Source organism: Haliotis cracherodii, unplaced genomic scaffold, assembly GCF_022045235.1.
Source record: "Haliotis cracherodii isolate W230 unplaced genomic scaffold, xgHalCrac1.p SCAF_18, whole genome shotgun sequence".
Taxonomy (NCBI): domain Eukaryota; kingdom Metazoa; phylum Mollusca; class Gastropoda; order Lepetellida; family Haliotidae; genus Haliotis; species Haliotis cracherodii.
In genome coordinates, this window is record NW_027266273.1 from 20,102,762 (window position 1) to 20,122,311 (window position 19,550).

At 41.4% G+C, this 19,550-nt stretch overlaps 1 protein-coding gene across 1 annotated transcript; it reads right to left on the reverse strand.

The window, feature by feature from the left end:
• Positions 1-671: 671 nt before the first annotated feature.
• LOC139465863 (speckle targeted PIP5K1A-regulated poly(A) polymerase-like) lies at positions 672-19,423 on the reverse strand. The gene is made up of 11 exons (XM_071247819.1): positions 19,315-19,423; positions 18,152-18,220; positions 16,576-16,766; positions 15,679-15,930; positions 14,728-14,842; positions 12,437-12,558; positions 11,152-11,393; positions 9,925-10,154; positions 8,457-8,546; positions 7,793-7,929; positions 672-5,795 (listed from the first exon to the last, which is right to left on the reverse strand). The coding sequence occupies exons 1-11, from the start codon at positions 19,421-19,423 to the stop codon at positions 4,836-4,838; spliced, it is 2,517 nt and encodes an 838-aa protein (XP_071103920.1). The 3' UTR covers positions 672-4,835.
• Between the last annotated feature and the right edge of the window lie 127 nt (positions 19,424-19,550).

Sequence of the window (19,550 nt, forward strand, 5' to 3'; positions counted from 1 at the left end):
CCATCCAGTCTGGTCATGTGACATTGAATTCAGTCGCCGCCGCCTCTAACAGCCAGTAATGAATTGGTTTGTTTGCTGCTTAACGCTGCACTCAGCTATGTGAATAATGATCCATGTTGTCGGGTACAATCACATGCTATCCACAAAATCACAGAGCCTGACGACCCAATCCACTTCTTGGACGCTTCTTACAGACCGACCATTTAATATTGTGTGTGTGTGTGGGGGTGGGGGGGAGGGATGCCTGGGATTTTGTGTGGAGATATTTTTTCAGCAACAGCTAAAAAAATATATTTTTTAAATTATAACTATGAGCCTAAATTTATGAATAACCTTTTGCAACAATATATTTTTTTGTGGTCTATTTCCCAACAGTTTGAAGCATGAATTCTTTTTAAGAATTTTCTGGGACAATATATTTTTTTCAAAATAAAAATCTCCCAATAATATTAAATATTACAACCAAGACATAGATCCCAGATGCTGATTACTGGTACCTGATTCAAAGTCTCTCTAGCAAACAGAATATAGGTAGCTGGTGACAGATTCTCACCCCAAGTCCCTACAGAAATGACAAGCAATGAGAAATCCCAATGGAGGACAAACAATACACAATGCAACACACAACTGGAAACATCTTAACATTGTTTAATGCTGACTTCTATGTACAAAATACACAACAATGTGTTCACCCTGCATCTGTAGCCGACATGGTTATGACCTAGTTTCACTAGAGTCCAAGCACACATGGTTGCTTACGGTAGTCATCCTTCACTTTGTGCAGGCAATAATCAGGTTCTAAAATGATCCTCCACTGTATACATGTAACCATGGCAACATGTACACATCACATGAAAATTGGCAAAACACTGCCACAAGAAAGAAACATGACCTATTCAATATGCCTTGAACATTCAGCATCTTAATAAGTATATTGGTAATAATTGCTTTCAAATTCAGAAGCAGTTGAAAAATTTCATTAACAAGTGACATCACTCATAATACTTGATTTATAACAGGCTATTGGTGTGGTTAAAACACGCCTGCATGACCTTCTACTCAAACAAGGAGACATTTTACAGAATGTTGTAAACACAAAGGTCACTTGCCCCTGTCAATATTTCAACAGCACTTGCCTAAGAACCAAGTATTTAATAATTTAATGTGTTACACATGGTACAAACATTCATGAAATGAAAACGTGGTGCTGGAGAAGAGAGCATAACATGACATAGCAATGGGAAGAGAAGAGCCCTATTTTGCCTTCAGCCCTTGCTGGCCTGTAACATGTAGTGAGTGATACAACATGGCAGTCAGTAATAAAAGTTGCCAGGTAAATAAACAAGCTTGGGACAGACAATTCCATGGTTACAGAATGTTCAACATGCCATGATGCTGGCTTACAATGTCATGCCAAGTCAGATAACAGCATGGGGTACTGGGGCCTATACTGATCTGGAATGTCCATGAGAAGACAAGCATGGGGTACTGGGCCTATTCTGATCTGGAATTCCTATAAGGAGACAAGCATGGGGTACTGGGCCTATTCTGATCTGGAATCTCCATAAGGAGACAAGCATGGGTACTGGGCCTATTCTGATCTGGAATCTCCATAAGGAGACAAGCATGGGTACTGGGGCCTATTCTGATCTGGAATACCTATAAGGAGACAAGCATGGGGTACAGGGCCTATTCTGATCCGGAATCTCCATAAGGAGACAAGCATGGGCTACTGGGGCCTATACTGATCTGGGATCTCCATCAGGAGACAAGCATGGGGTACTGGGGCCTATACTGATCTGGAATCTCCATAAGGAGACAAGCATGGGCTACTGGGGCCTATACTGATCTGGGATCTCCATAAGGAGACAAGCATGGGGTACTGGGGCCTATACTGATTTGGAATCTCCATAAGGAGACAAGCATGGGGTACTGGGCCTATTCTGATCTGGAATCTCCATGAGGAGACAAGCATGGGGTACTGGGGCCTATTCTGATCAGGGATCATTAAAAGGAGACAAGCATGGGGTACTGGGCCTATTCTGATCTGGAAACTCCATTAGGAGACAAGCATGGGGTACTGGGGCCTATTCTGATCTGGAAACTCCATTAGGAGACAAGCATGGGGTACTGGGCCTATTCTGATCTTGAATCTCCGCAGGTGGTTTTCTGCAACTTAGGGTAGGCCTTGTGTTAATTGCTATGCTTTAGGAAGATGTCTTTGAAACAAATAATACCCTTTGCCTCATGCTTCAGGGTAGAACAAACATCTGCAAGGGGTCACAGAAATAATACAGGCACACATTACATCCTTTAAATGTTTTACATAGATCATTAAACATTAAAATACATATCTAAATATCCCTTCGGAAACGGACCTCCACAGATAATATTGATCAGAGCTCTGAGCATTAAACATGATCAGCTGTGATCAGAGCTCTGAGAATTACATACCATCAGCTGTGATCAGACCTCTGAGAATTACATATGATCAGCTGCGATCAGAGATCTGAGAATTACAAACGATCAACTGCGATCAGAGGTCTGAGAATTACATAAGATCAGCTGTGATCAGAGCTCTGAGAATTACATATGATCAGCTGCGATCAGACCTCTGAGAATTACATACGATCAGCTGCGATCAGACCTCTGAAATTACAAACGATCAACTGCGATCAGAGCTCTGATAATTACATATGATCAGCTGTGATCAGAGCTCTGAGAATTACATACGATCAGCTGCGATCAGAGCTCTGAAATTACATACGATCAACTGCGATCAGAGGTCTTATAATATCATACGATCAGGTACGATCAGAGATATGATTATTACATACCGTCAGCTGCGATCAGAGGTCTGAGCATTACATACTATCAGCTGAATCAGACCTCTGAGAATTACATATGATCAGCTGTGATCAGAGCTCTGAGAATTACATACGATCAGAGCTCTAAAATAACATACGATCAGCTGCGATCAGACCTCTGAGAATTACATACGATCAGCTGCGATCAGACCTCTGAAATTACAAACGATCAACTGCGATCAGAGCTCTGATAATTACATATGATCTCCTGTTATGCTCTGAGAATTACATACGATCAGCTGCGATCAGACCTCTGAAATTACAAACGATCAACTGCGATCAGAGCTCTGATAATTACATATGATCTCCTGTTATGCTCTGAGAATTACATACGATCAGCTGCGATCAGACCTCTGAAATTACAAACGATCAACTGCGATCAGAGCTCTGAGAATTACATATGATCAGCTGTGATCAGAGCTCTGAGAATTACATATGATCAGCTGCGATCAGACCTCTGAGAATTACAATCGATCAACTGCGATCAAAGGTCTGATAATTACATACCATCAGCTGTGATCAGAGCTCAGAGAATTACATACGATCAGCTGTGATCAGAGCTCTGAGAATTACATACCATCAGCTGTGATCAGAGCTCTGAGAATTACATACGATCAGCTGCGATCAGAGCTCTGAGAATTAAATAAGATCAGCTGTGATCAGAGCTCTGAGAATTACATACCATCAGCTGTGATCAAAGCTCTGAGAATTACATACCATCAGCTGTGATCAGAGCTCTGAGAATTACATACCATCAGCTTTGATCAGAGCTCTGAGAATTACATACCATCAGCTGTGATCAGAGCTCTGAGAATTACATACCATCAGCTTTGACCAGAGCTCAGAGAATTACATATGATCATCTGCAAGTGACACAACAGCTGCATGTGGAGGACAATTCATATATATCATCTGTATCAGAACATTAGTAAACTTATTCAAAACCATTCCAAATCAGTAACAGAAGTGCCCTCCACATTCTGAAAATAATTCTTCTTCCTCTTAAGATACATATCATGCAAATGCACATCAAAAGATCCTCATAAAATCAGTTTCAAATTAATGAATCAACAAGCCTTCATATTTTTCAGCCTAAAAAAACATACAGATCATAGAATCAAAATCAGCTATATCATGTATATGATATTCTAATAATCATATCTACGACATGCCTGGGAGAACAACTTGCATAACCACTTCAGTCACAACTACAACAAAGACCTCCCCGAGGCAAGCGTGTTCACTAGCCTATATCAAAGCCTAGTTTCTACCCTTGCCACATCAAGATCACTTGTCTTAGCTCGACCCTGGCGCCACCTCGCGTAGATCACGAATTGTACCCCTTGTAATGAAAACGAGTTTTCCAATCAGAACGATGTCCTTATCTCATATAGCTGCACAAAGATGGAGACTACCTAGTCGATCATATGATAAAAACATTCGCGATTGCATCCCCAACACAAAAACATAGGTTTAAAAGATGAAGAAGACGTGTCAACAAAGACAGGCAGCGGTAAATCACTTTCACACGAAGATGAACCAGTCATGGATGTTGATGTGAAACATTCTCTGATTGGACTACCAATATGTGCGATAGCCCAATCATATTTAGCATAGGAAAGTGGGCTTGATGTGGCAAGGGTGGAAACAAAACTTTGTTAAAAAGGCTAGAGGACGTGCTTGCCTTGGGAAGATGAGGCCACGCGAGCCTCATGCATCTCACAATGGCTCTATAATCTCAACCTTTCAATAAATGTCAAAATAAGAAAATAGGTCTTAAATGAGATATGTTTATGAAAATAATGACAGATGTGAAAACTTCAGCATAATTTATATAAAGAGATGTTTTCCTACATCAATAATGAGCCTTCAATCATCATCAACATGATCAACGTGAAATAATGAAACGAACAGCCATGTTCAGAATTCTTCTGAGAACCAACTTGTTTCCAAACATGAAACCTTCCTCTACCAAGTTTCATACAGATTTTTATCCACCAACCTTCGAATCAATGTCTTGAAGAAAGGGTAGAAACAGGAGAACTCCTTGCCCTCGTCGGTGGGCTCGAGTTTTAGGATGACCGCTGTTTTGGATGTCTTAACAACAGTGTCAATGTCACAACGGAACTGCACTACATATTTCGGTGAGAATCCATCGCTCTCTATGATCTTCTCGGAGATCTCCCGCTCGAGCTCCAACCCGTCCAGCTCACCTTCCATCACCTCGCGTCTCAGCGTCTTCCGCCCGCTCCAGGTCCGGCAGCAGGAGCTACACATCAGCTCCATGTGGAGGCTTGGGGACTGGGGAGATCCGGGGGAAGCCATGCCTGGTCCCAACTTCACTCCTGGGGCGACCATGGCCTCCTTCATCACTGCAGCTCCTTTACTGGGAGTTCCTGATTTCTGCTCCGATGAATTTTTAGGACTAGTATTTTTAATTGTTGGTTTTGCTTGAGAATTATCAATTTTCGACTCTGGATCAACCTCCATTTTTTCTGTGGGCACGTCCCCTGATATTGTCTGGGCGAGAACTTCAGTCTCAAACATGAGAATGGTCTCGAGGACTCGCTGTATAAATAGGCACACCTTAAAACACCAGTTCAGTCGGAAGTCAGGTGTCTGGGGATTCTTGAAGGCTTCAGCCGGTAGCTGCGCCACCTTCAAGATGACGGTGAAGCTGTGGTCATCCTCCTTCTCCTCATCCAGGTCTCGCAGTCTCGTGAGCTCCTCCTCTAGTTCCGCTGGTACGTCCACACCGAGCAGGTCCACCAGCCCCAACTGTTCCTCGGCCACCACGTTGGACCACTTCTCACATTTCTTGGCTGCGATCTGGAATTCCTCCGAAATCTTCTGCTTGATCTTTTCAGTTACGTTTCCACCAATGTTGTGGTCCAGGACAAATGGGTCCTGGATGCTGATTGGACCAATCTGAGAGGCAGTGAAAACAGACATGACATACATTGTATTGTCAACTGTACTAAAATACTAAAACTATGACATTGCAATGGTGCACATTATAAACAAAATAGCTGTACTACACTTCAAAGACAGGAGGGGGCACAGGTGGCCCAGTCGCCTAAGGTGGCGCAATTCGCTGTGCAGAGTTGCGTCCCTTGGGCACGCCAGAAACCTATGATTGTGGGTTCGAATCCCGGTTCGCCCTGATTATGTTTCTAGGTTTGTCAGCACCATACTCGTGCTCGTGGGTTTCACCGAATGGTAAACGTCTGAGACCTGCATCACCTCGGGCTTTCCTCCCACATTAAGCTGACACGCCGTGATATAACTGGAATACTGTTAAAAGCGGTGTTAAGCCCAACTCACAACTCAAAGACAGGATGGATATTAGGAAATATTGTGAACTTGAACTCCACATACTCATTTCTTGTTGTGCTGACATTTATAATACCCTGAAGGAATGTTTTGAGTCAGAGTCTAGACATAACAGATTTAAATGCCTAGACTTGAACTATGTTATTAATCCTCTCTTGTGCTGAAAGCTAGGTACGGAAAACATGAGAATTTCCTTTCCCCTTAGAATTTTGCAAGATAGCTGGATTTTAACAGATCCCAGGGTATTGGGCTCATTAGCTTTCTGTAACCTTAGGAGTCCTTAGTAGTGACCTTGACCCTCAAAGTTAGTCAATCATTTAGGTAGATCAGCCTTCATATACAAGGGGTCTGCTGAGGTAGAAAACAAACCGTACTAGTACAGTGAGCATGAACACCCTCCATATAATTGAAAGCAATTTGTCTGATAACCTTGCAGGAGAAGAGATTTGTGTAAAGGCTGTAGTCATTTTGAGCTTTTGATAATATTTCTTTTCAGTTCAGTTGACCCACAGACCCATGGCAACAGCTAACTTTGATCAGAAGATGACAAATCCCACCGGCTCCCAAAAATTCTAGACAACAAATCATCCGATTGTTCCAGCAAGTTCTGCAAGAGTAATCTGTGCAACTTGATGAGTTGGTTGGTTTGTTGTTTAACGCCGCACTCAGCAATATTCCAGCTATATGACGGCGGTCTGTAAATAATCGAGTCTGGACCAGACAATCCAGTGATTAATATCATGAGCATCGATCCACGCAATTGGGATGGATGACATACATCAACCAAGTCAGCGAGCCTGACCACCCGATCCCGTTAGTCGCTTTTTACGACAAGCATAGTCACCTTTTACGGCAAGTATTGGTTGCTGAAGACCTATTCTTTCCCGGAATCTTGATGAGAGTATTCCTATCAAATCTGTCTGTCTGTATAAAAGAGTAGTTACTGAGCTTTCAAAACAATACCATGGAATGGGGATTCGGAACTTTGGTGTATTAGATGTAAATATGAATAATCATATAAAGAAACAGCGGTGTAACAAATAATTGGAATTCTGTCAAGAATTACAAGCACCTGTTTACAATTTGGTCATGTTGAGCGCATACTGAAGAAAACTGGCAGTTTTGAAGAACAGCTCTGCAAAAACACATCCCCCTGAATTGAGTCCAAGTTACACATGTTGCCATGAAAATGGAAAAGAGAATTTTCTAAAAATCCCTTAATAGCAAAAGGCACCAGTTGACAACCTGATCTCTCTGTGCGCATAATTTCATGAATGAATACCAAGTAGTTTCGGAGATATGGTTGGTCCGGACAAACACAATATGGACAGTCAAAGTCAAACTTGTTGCCATGGAAACGGAAAAAATAAAAATGAGAAAAATCCCCAAAGAACCTTGTTTTTGTGCTTGAAAAGTTTCATGAAAGAATACCTATTAGTTTTAGAGTTATGAACTGGACATAAAATGATTACGGAAGAACAGACAGATGGACAGACAAGCTGATTTCAATATCCCCCCATATTACATACAGGGGGGATTAAAACAAATAATTCAACAAAAGTGATTCAAAATCTTCAAACTTTGAAACGTACCTTGAATGTCTGTGACTCGGTGTTGGGCTGTTCCAGCATCTGCTGTACTGGGAGGATGTGACCAGTGCGGGTTTGTAACACGACCGTGCTGAAGTCCAAGTTGGAGTAGTACTCAAAGAAGCCCTTCAACAGATCCTCTGGAAGCGAAACATAGACACTATCCACTACCAGCATAATTACAACATGGTAGCTGTGGTTTGCTTGATCCAGGATACACAAATTCAGATCACCAGCACCATGTTCTACCACTGAATTACAGGAATATTTGAAACATATTTCATTACTGGAATTGTGATCTTATTCATAAAGGGCAACTCAAAAGTCAACTTTGGAAAGACTTCTGCCTGTATCGCCACCAAAAGTAGTATGTGTATGCATTGCCATTTAATCATGTTAAATTTAGATATTTATAAGGGGATAGGGGGGGGGGATTGGTACGGGTGGAAGTCTTAGTCTTACCTCAACTTTCACTGGCACAGTGTCCAGTACCTCAATTAATAAAGTGTTCAGCCTCCTCAGCAGTCATGGGACACCAAGGATCAACAAAATCTTAAGGGGAACAAACATGGCCAATTTACTTCAAGCTGATGCAAGGTACATGACTACACACGCCATTTATCATATCCTTTCATGAAACTACACCTCACCACTACCTCCCACTCACCTCCGGACCACGTGTTAGCCGATGATGTGAATGTTTCCGGCTCATTCAGATAGGAACAGTCCCAGCCATCAATGACCACCTTCTCCTTGCCTGGTTCACAAAGCACAGTGTGTTAGGGTTGGGTCTAAAGGCACATCAGCATTCCAGATACATAACAGCAGGGTTAGAAATTGGCACTAGCAAACTGCCCAATAGTAAAGGTATCATAAGGACTAGAAGAAGTTTGCCTTTTTTTAAAGGTTTTTGCTATATGCTTTCATTATAAGGACTAGTGGACTGAAACTGTTAGTTTCTAACGCTGAACAGGGCCTTGTCCGACAGAGATCTTAGCGCTTCAACGTCCTGGGGTCCTTGAGATCATATTTAAAACCAGAAACCTCTAAATTATTTATATTTGACCTTTGGTGTACGACAAGGACCCCTAACTTCCATGTTTATTTTCGAACACTCAGGTTGAAAATGTTAAGAGTTACCACATTTGTGAAGTCAAAGGACATGAGTATGGACTGATTGATATGATTGATGTAAACAATCATGATTGCAGCAAAACTGGTTTTTAAAATCATGCAGCGAAGGGACATAACTCCCCCTTCTGAGACCTTAGAGGGCTTCTTCAAGAATAGAGTTATGTGCTCTAGATTGAGGGATGGATATTATACAAATAGTTACTCTTGACGAGGTAAATATGTGAAAACAAAGACCCAATGACACGAACTCTGAGGTGGTCTGACTGCTGAAGGGGTCAGGTCAGAGGGTCCTTGTTTTCGTATATTGACCTCGTCAAGAATAATCATTCGTTTTGTTATAACGAAATTCACTTTAAGGTTTATGAAGTCTTTAAACCGTCCTGTCTCATTACAGTAACTTAGCTGTGAAACGTGAAAAGGTTGTAGCAGACTCCATCTTGTTTTCTAGCAGACGAGCCAATATTCATCATGTGACAGGTCAATACTGATCATGTAACATGTCAATATGCGAGGTCAGTGTCGGTCACATTATATAAGGGTCTCCATTGAAATGTACTGTGGTACGGATTAACCAATGGAATTGCAAGATTCTTAAGAGAGGTATAACAATGTAAGTTGTAGACTTATCCTTAGAGGAATACAGTTTGATGTACCCTCTGTGGGGCACGGGTACATCATCTAAGGATCCATCAATCTATATTCCCCAAGGGATAAACTGCATTTAACTTACCACCATGTTTATAATTTACCACAATTTGAGTGAGTGAGTTAAGATTTAACGTCACATCGGCAGTATTTCAGCCATATCATGACAAGAAGTACATTAATAATACATATATTTAGACAATATAAAAGCTGTCCACGAATTTGAAAACAAATCAAGATACAGACGCAAAGTATTTGTTTTTGCCATATTGCCAAACAACAATTCATTTATATTTAGGCTCTGGTCATGACATACACAATCCTATATCAATGTTAACATGGCTGATATACATTACCTGCCAGTTCCGCCAGTCTACTGGTTGTGGGCAATATGGGAGTGGCGAGATTCTGGAGGTATTGAACCACGAGGAATGTGAGAGCATAGTTGGACAGACGAGGGCCTGAGTTGATGTTTCCAGCAATCTCCTTGACCTTGGCCCAGTAGCGGACAGTGTAGACCAGCAGCCCCACACGCTCGTCGATCCGGCTACACAGCTGCAGCAGCCGAGTGTTGCGCAACGCCAGTCTGTAGGGGAAGCGAGGTGGTGATTGCAGTGTTTGAAATAACTTTAAAACCCAACAAGACAGTCGGGCAGGTGGCCCAAAGTGTTGCCTGCCCATCTTCAAAATTACCTGCCTGTACTCATGCATTATAAACATTGAAAAATCGCAAAAACTAAGAGACAAATCGCATCTTGATTCAGTTGAAATATTTCAAAGAATAACTTGAAAATCTGAAAGGAGTCATTATAAAACTGAATACACAAGCAGTCTTAAAATTATCTGACTGTCAGGCAGCTGGAGGAATATTTCATGCAGCCCGACAGAAAAGTTACCTGCCACGGGCAGGTGGGCCGGCAGTTATTTCAGACACTGGGTGACTGATAAGGTGCTGTCAACTGTTCATAGGTGTTTGTGACCAACTTGTCCTGTATCTGCATACTATACTACAAAAACAAAGTTATGGATCACCCAATTCTTTCATATTACAATAGCCATGACTGATTAACTGTAGTAATATGCAAGAATTGGGTGATCCTTAACTTTTTTGAGTAGTATATTATCAAAGTAATGTGAAAATTCAAGTCCTTTTCAATGAATCTTGAATGTACAAGATGTAAACTGACTCATTTGTACAATATCAGTGTTGACAAAAAAAACACAAAATGTTTCCAGTCCTTAGGAGAACTTAACTTAAATTTGGGCAAGTGAAAGTCAAGGATTTTGATAACTTATGATAATGAAATGAAGATGCATAACTAGACAAAGTATCAGTGAGTGAGTGAGTGAGTATGGTTTTACGTCACTTTCAGCAATATTCCAGCAATATCACAGCGGGGACACCAGAAATGGGCTTCACACATTGTACCCATGTCAGGAATCCAACCGGCATGACGAGCGAACGCTTTAACCACTAGGCTACCCGACCGCACCAGACAAAGTATCAAAATCCAGCTAGAATGACTGGCCTGTTTCTGTAGTGTTCCCATGTTTATATAACTGTGCCAAGATGGCTGACTCACTTGTTGTTGATGGAGAGGTCACACTTGATGCCCGAAGGTTCGTGAGTGAACTTGATGAGGGGACACCTGGCGCTGGGGATGACGATGATGTTGTTGCAGCCGGGGGCATGCTCCACCAGGATGCGTGACACCAGCTTCACCTTGTCATAAGCTGTCATCAGCTGGAGGTCAGCGGAGGTCAGAGGGCCCTCGGTCCTCTTCAGGGACTGGATGTCTCGGTGGTACGGCAGCTTCACAGGGGCCTGGCGATGAGTGAGTGAGTGAGTGAGTTTTGACAATATTTCAGCAGTTTCAGGGTGTGTCAGCTTTCTGTTGGCAGAAATCCCAAAATGGTGTAGATCTTGGCTGTTTTCCACTTTGATGAAACCCAAACCCAAACGTCACAGAAAGTGCCGACAAACTAATGATGCTGAGTTTTTACCCCACGATTATAGGACACTGGCACACTAAACTGAAGGGAGTCAGATCTGAATGGCAAAACTTCCATTCCTGCGACCTTAGGGATGATGAAAAGGTTCAGCTAATCAGACAACTTACTGTTAATACCAAGTCATCAGGGGTAGATTTAAGAACGAATTTGTATGTAGCCAGCACGGCTTGCTCCTTTAAAAAGTTACTGAGCCCTTCTCCAAAATGGCCCACAACTAATTGGTGGAGGCCATGAAGAGTTTTTTCCTGCATTCTGAGATTAAATCTTGGCTTCCATTTTCCTCTTTTCATGGCGATTTATGAGTAAATAAAGAAGCTGTTGTACGCAACATTACAAAATAGTGTCCAGTTGTTATTCTGCAGAGATGATCCAATTAAGACATTTAACATACACGGGGAAGGGATCAAATTTTTGTAATTTTAACTGGCCACGGGCCAGCAGTTAAATCAACCCCTGAGTCATGATCAGAAGAGGTGAGGTGAAATCAGGTTTAACATCGCATTCAACATTACTGCACTAATAGTGATATGCATGCAAGCACCTGCTCGTACTTGTCTGGACTGATGTTGGTTTTATAGCAATAGCCCACTGAGATATCATGCCACACTTTTTAACATGAATACCCCACTCAGACACAGTATACTGACATTGAGCCGACCAGTTCTTGTTTTAACCCCTTAATGCCTAGCGCCAGACAGGGTAACAAAAAGTACCATCTTTTAACATATTTGGGTGACATATTTTAGCGGAAAGAAATAAGTCATCATTATTTTTACTTCAATCTTTTTATTCCACTCTACCACTGCATGCAGCCGACAATGAACCCACACAACTGTCACATCATGTCTCGTGTACCTGGGAATCTGGGAGATGCATGGCCTCTTCTTGGTCATCATGGAAGTCCAGGTATATGTCAACATCGCAACCCTTCACTCCGAACCCATTCACAGAGGAGCCAAACTGATGCACAGAGCAGGCTGAGGAACAAATATCATCACAATATATAGTGGTATAATGATACGGTGATACAGTATTGTATCCCAATACGGGGGCCACGATACAATACATCCATTTACAACTCCTGCATTGTGATACATTACATTACAAGTTATATTGGGGAGTGAGTGAGTATGGTTTTATGCCGCTTTTAGCAATATTCCAGCAATATCACGGCGAAGGACACCAGAAATGGGCTTCACACATTGTACCAATGTCCGGAATCGAACCCAGGTCGTCGGCGTGACAAGCGAACGCTTTAACCACTTGGCTACCCCACCACCCCACAAGTCATATTGGTGTAAAAACAAGTGGCTAATAATAGATTTGATGGTAAACAAAACTGTTTGTCAACCAGCTTACACAGATTCTCTAGTATTATCCAACTGGCTATAAATAACATAACATTCACAGTGCCCTCTAGCCTATATGGTTCTGCCTTACAATATCCCATCTTGATTTCTGAAATTCAAAAACAAATGATTCAGGATGTGGTTCAACTGCAAAAGAAAAGAATATAAACTTTGAAATAAAAGAACTGTATGGGGATACAAGTCATATCGCACCCCCTCTGTATTGTTACACCTCTGAAAATAGTGTAGGTGTCACAATCCAGCTACAGCATTACTGCTTATCATGAACGAAATACTAAGTAAAATCTGATTGCACAATACTGGTAGAATCCACCTTAGTTAACCAGTCATAGGAGTTAAACACAAACTGGCTGATAGCAACAACCGCTTATTAGCTTGGTAACATGGATAATAAGAATTTCTTGCAAAAAGGGTGCAATTCAAATATCCTGACTGAAGTATGCTGTGACTGAAGTATCTCAAGAGGTAAAGGACTAGTCATTATATGATTTCTAAATGGGAATCATTCATATACTGTTTTACTTGTATAGCATATACTGTGTTCAATCTATTCTTCCTATTTGGTTTAGACTTTTCCTGTATTAGAGGAAATTACTGCAATCTGAGTATTCTGTACATGATATTAATAGGTGAGGTGAAATGATGTATGAGTGTGTGTGTGAATGTGTGTGTGAATGTGTGTGTGAATGTGAGTGAGTGTGTGTGTGTGTGTGTGTGTGTGTGTGTGTGTGTGTGAATGTGCGTGTGTGTGAATGTGTGAATGTGTGTGTGTGTGTGTGAATGGGTGTGTGTGTCTGTGTGAGACTGTGAGAGAGAGAGAGAGTGTGTGTGTGTGCGTGCGTGCAAGAGCGCACGTCTGCTTGCACTAGTCCGGACTAATGCCGATTTATAGTGCTAGCACACTGAGATACCATGCCACAGTTTAACATGAATACCCTACTCAGAGTATACTGACTCCGAGCCGACCAGTCCTTGGTTTAGCCCCTTAATGCCCAGCGTCAGACAGGGTAACAACAAGTACCATCTTTTAACATCTTTTGGTATGATGCGACCGGGGATCAAACCCCTGACATTCCACTCTCCGGGCAGACACTCGTCAACTAGACCACAGAGGCAGTCTCATTAATAGCCTGCTACAACAATATGCAATTTTCTTCTTATCATTGATATCCATAGCAGAAAAGTAAAAGCAGATGGCACAAAGGCATGACAGAAGTTGGGCACCCATTCGGAGTTAGCTGCCCTTGGTCTTTCATCAAAGTAGAGGCAACAAATGCTGCATGAAAAGTGGACGAAAATACAACAGTGATCGAGTATTGGTTAACGCCGCTATTAGCAATATTCCAGCAATATCACGGCGGGGAACACCAGACAGTGGCTACACACATTGTACCCATGTGGGGAATCGAACCCAGATCTTCGGCACGATGAGCTAACACTTTAACCACTAGGCTACCCAGCCACTCACAAATAAACAGTAAGGTACACACAGCCAAATTCTAACACAAACAAGGTCTTTTTCAAAGGAAGATAAAGGACATAACACGATCTAACCAAACTACACATTCAAGTACATGGGTGTTTTGAAGCAAGCGGAAGCTCAAGGACAGCTAACTCTGTGTAAGTGACCGATTTCCTGGCTGCGTTCATGTGACGTGTTGCATATATCAGAGATAAGAATGACACTGCACATCGTCATAAAAGGGTAGTCATAGTTATGACATATTGCCTGATCTGAAAACACACTTGAATAATGTTAAGACGAGCACGATTTACCTGGAAAGAACTTTGTGAGTGCTGCACTGAGTATGTCACAGATGCCCTGCTTCTGTGTGATCTCCTCATCCGTCATACGGACAAAGTCTGCCAGCACTCGCATCTGGTCCACAATCTGCAGAAACATGGCAGTCACATGTACCACACAGCGTCATGTCATTACCACCAACAGGAAGGAATATCTTGAGTTACTGAAACTGACTTCAACCGATTTTGTGACTATGGAGGCATAAACTTAAAAACATGGGGGCATACTGTATAAATCCAACTCAAAAAGTGCAAAAACACATTCTTGAAATACAAATGTCAACAATTATAACTTCACAGACTAACTTAATCATTAACAACAAAAATAATTACGACAACCATCGTTCTGTGAAATTAATGCAACACAAGCACCGCCCATTCTTTTTTCAACCAATCAGGAAACAGTAGTCTGTTAGTGGGCGTGGCCTAATTTGGGGGTGGGGGGTGCAAAAATTTCTTGTTTAGCCAATCAAATTCCACAGAATCACTTGCAATTTATCAATTACATCATGAAACTGGGTCTACTTACAGAAGTCCAACAGTACTAGAGAGCATGAGTACTAGAGAGCATGAGTACTAGAGAGCATGTGTACTAGAGAGCATGAGTACTAGAGAGCATGAGTACTAGAGAGCATGTACAGAGCACCATAACACAGATTGTTCAGCCTCCCGTTTTGAGACATATCAAGTCCCTACAGCTGTACAGATTACCGATTCTGTACTAGATTTGCTTTTTTTTTACCCTTGTCTTTAGTGTTAAACAAGGAACCTTACCAGATACTGAGCCCCTGCTTTTAGCACTGTTGAACACCTGGTTTAGAACTCTTGCTAAACTTCCTGATTCAGAGTTGTTGTGCCCCTGGTCAGCCACCTTACTGATTCAGAGCTGTTGAGCCCCTAGTTTATTCCTCTTGACAAACTTACTGATTCAGCACTTTTGAGTTTCAGCAACAGCTCCTCTTTGTTGACAGCAATGGCCTTCTTGTTCTCCTTGGCAGCCTTCACCCTGGCATTCTGTCTGGCCTTCATCTTCCTCTCCTTCAGCACCCAGCGGGGGGTCTGGTTCACCTTGCGGGGGTTCACCACGATCTTGTCCCCCTTCAGTTCATGTTCAGTGTGAGCAATGGCAGCTGTGACAGACTCTTCCTCAGCATATTCAACCATGGCAAACAGGCCCTGTAACAGCCATAGGGGAGGGTAGGAAACAGGTCTAAGATAATGGGGAAGTCCCTAAGTTTATCATGCTTCCAATGTGACCAGTTTCTGGATGGCAGACAGGGTTTTCCCTGATAAGGCCAAGAAGTATCCAGGATTCCAAATTTATTGCCCTTGACAGAAAAATTCGGAAATGATGAAATTTTGTTCAAAAGTGGGATTTTCTTGAAAGTCCAAATATTCTGAAAGTTCAGGGGTATTTAAATATTTCATGTAAATCAAGAACGAAAAAATAATCATTAAATATTTTAAAGGCTCTTCTCGTTCTTTGGTCGTGTTATCAGTGAAATACAAGCCACATCTGCAAAGTAATAACTTTAGCCACTAGTCTGAAGCCAGAGTCTAGTAAAAATCTGTTCAGTCTTGTAAGAGTACAAATAACACAAAAATCTACAGAAAAGCCAGTGACTGAACGTATGAACAATGATCTACTTGATCGGGATGCAGTGGCATGTATCAAAAACTCAGCCAAATGTTGTATCTGACATATTTTTTGAGTCAACAATAACCCTCAGATTTAAAAGCTTGGTTTAAAATCTTGTTTCTTCAGCAGGTCAAAATGTTTCTTTACATGAAATATTCAGCAAATCTGACAAATCTGCTCACCCTCTTGTACTCCATGAAAATTTTCTCCACCTTGCCAAACTTGGAGAAATATGTTCTGAGTTCGTCTTCAGTGGTGTCATCGCTGAAGCCCTTTGTAAAGACAGTGAGGCTGGCTTGTTTCTGCCGCAGCTTGCAGGCCTCAATCACACGGATGTGGCGCTTCCCCTTCACATGGTCCTTCATAGCCTCCTCTGCACAATCACATTCACTCGGAATTACAGGTACTGCCAACACCCACTATATCATTAACTTTGTGTATCCTTTCCAAAACAACAATTTAGATATAACAGTGTTTTTCATGTTTGTGAATGTTGTTCAATACCACAGTCAGAAATATTCAAGCGATATCATGGTGGCTTGTTAATAATAATGTCTGGACCAGACAAACCATTGAATGAAAACATGAACAACGATCTACGTCATCAGGGCATGAAGGCATACACTAATCAACCAAGTTAGAGTGAGTGAGTGAGTATGGTTTTACGCCGCTTTTAGCAATATTCCAGCAATATCACGGCGGGGGACACCAGAAATGTGCTTCACACATTTTACCCATGTCGGGAATTGAACCCGGGTCTTCGGCGTGACATAACCACTAGGCTACCCGTCCGCCCAAAACAACCAAGTTAGAGTTTGATTGACTGATTCATCATAGTCGACTCTTATGACAAGCATCTTTTACTGAGGACGAATTGTCACCGGTCATGTCACTAGATGAGGATGATATTTCAATAGTCTTCCAGAACAAGAGAAGCCATCACGACTTCACAGGATGGATGAATGCAGAGTATACAAAACCTGTTAACCTGTTGACGATGAATCTAAGGTAACTACCAGTATTAAATGTTGAAGACAGTAAAATAATATCAAAACAAAACACCTCAAGATAATCTCCATGTAGTTAAAATATGTGTTGTTGTTCAAGTGAATATTGGATACGATATGCCAATCTAATTTACAATGTCTTCAAGTATTGACTATTACATATAATCTGTTGATTTTCAGCAATGTCAAACATGAATGTGTCAGTCATGCCAGTTATATGCATGATATGATGGCGTTCTGTAAATAATCGAGTCAGGACCAGACAGTCCAGTGGCTGACATCATGAGCATCGATCTACACAATTGGGATACATGACACACCTCAACCAAGTCAGCAAACACCCATCCTGTTAGTCGCCTCTTACAAGCATGGGTTGCAAAAGACCAATTCTAACTTGGATCTTAACAGGTCTGAAATCCTAGTCTAGTAAAATTCTTTTGGTCTACCGGTAATAAGCTCAGCATATGATAGCCCATAACTAATGAGTAAAATCTATTTTGAACTCAAACGTTTCAGGCACAGGCAGTGAAGAGGATGATTAACAAATGATTAAATGAATCATTCCAACTAAAACCATAAGCAGCAGCAGTACTACTAGAAACCTTTGTTTATCACTGTTTTTTTATTATTATTGGAGCTAATGGTCTTAGAAATTTGTTTAAACTTGGTAAATGTTTATTCTTTGCAAACTAATCATACAGCTGTGCTTTGATCTTGGTAATCCTGTTGACAGCAAACACTTCTGACTTACCTGAAGGAACAGTCACCATACAGTATTCACACTGAATCACCATGTTTCCTGGCTTCAGAAATATATAACCTGAAACATTCAACACAAAGTCATCATCTTGTTCCATTATGACCAGCTGGAAGACACAAACAGTGACAGACTTTAATAGAAATTGTAGGGATGAGCGACAGCCATGTTTTCTATTTGCATTTTAAAAAAGTAAACTACGGGGTGAAATGTTTTATTATATTAGTATAAAAACAACATGGACAAAATAAAATGCTTTCTTAGTCAAACAGTCTTAAATATGGTTAATAAGTCACTAAGAATATGGAGAATAACATATGAATGGGTGAGTGAGTGAGTTTGGTTTAACGCCGCTTTTAACAGTATTCCACTTACATCGCGGCGTGTCAGCTTAATGTGGGAGGAAAGCCCGAAGTAATGTAGGTCTCAGACGTTTACCACTTCGGTGAAACCCACGAGCACGGGTATGGTGCTGACAAACCTAGAAACATAATTGGGGCGAACCAGGATTCAAACCCACAATCATAGGTTTCTGGCGTGCCCAAGGGACGCAACTCTGCACAGCGAATCGCGACGCCTTAGACGACTTGGCCACCCGTGCCCCCCACATTTGATTGGTCTTCATGCATTTTACCCACATGATGAATTGAACCCAACCCTAAAGGATCATCTATCATAAAGGGATGTTTCATTGGAAAGGGGTACCTAAAGTAACACTAATTTATAAATTCACTTGATATTATGATTCATACTTATCAGGAGCATCAAACAAGCATGGCAGGTAATACACATGTATCTACCTCTTCTGGTCTGAACCAAGATAACACAAACATTTTACGGTTCGGCAATGTATTTCATCCAAAAACAGCAAACAAATACATTTATGATGATTAATGGCAGCTTCAGAAAAGGTTGCAGAGTGTTCATGGCGACATTTGCTGTTTCCCTGGACAGTAAATGGCCCTACTAGTGTTAGAACCTTAACTATGGGCTGAAACATTCATAATAACACCAATTATACATTTCGATGCACCGCCAATTCTAATGTCATGAAAATAGTTAGTGTATGTATTGTTTACAACTGAATAGTCAGTTACTTTAACATAACGGTTCCGTCAAAGTGTACTAAGTGTGCGTGTGGAATCTATGAAACAAACCATGTGAAAAAACGTAGACACATATGAGAAGAACCGGAGCAAAAAAGCGGAAAATCGCCAAGAAACACGTCGGAGTTACGACCCCTTGATGATAAACTCCTAACACCATACAGTCCCATGTGGAGTTTTCGTACGGATCATTTAACCAGGCTGTTTAGCGGAAAATGCAATCGCCTATGAATATAACGTTGTGGTACAACATTTGTTGTAGAACAAACATTTTGTGTTCGATCTAT

Bases quoted from the DNA above. Each gene is read 5' to 3' on its own strand.
- LOC139465863 (XM_071247819.1), bottom strand. From the start codon at position 19,423: ATGGTGTTAGGAGTTTATCATCAAGGGGTCGTAACTCCGACGTGTTTC. The intron at 8,547-9,924 runs GTAATGTATATC...TTTGTGAACCAG, and splicing joins TAGACTGGCGGAACTGGCAG to GCAAGGAGAAGGTGGTCATT. The intron at 7,930-8,456 runs GTGAGTGGGAGG...TTTCGCTTCCAG, and splicing joins GGCTAACACGTGGTCCGGAG to AGGATCTGTTGAAGGGCTTC.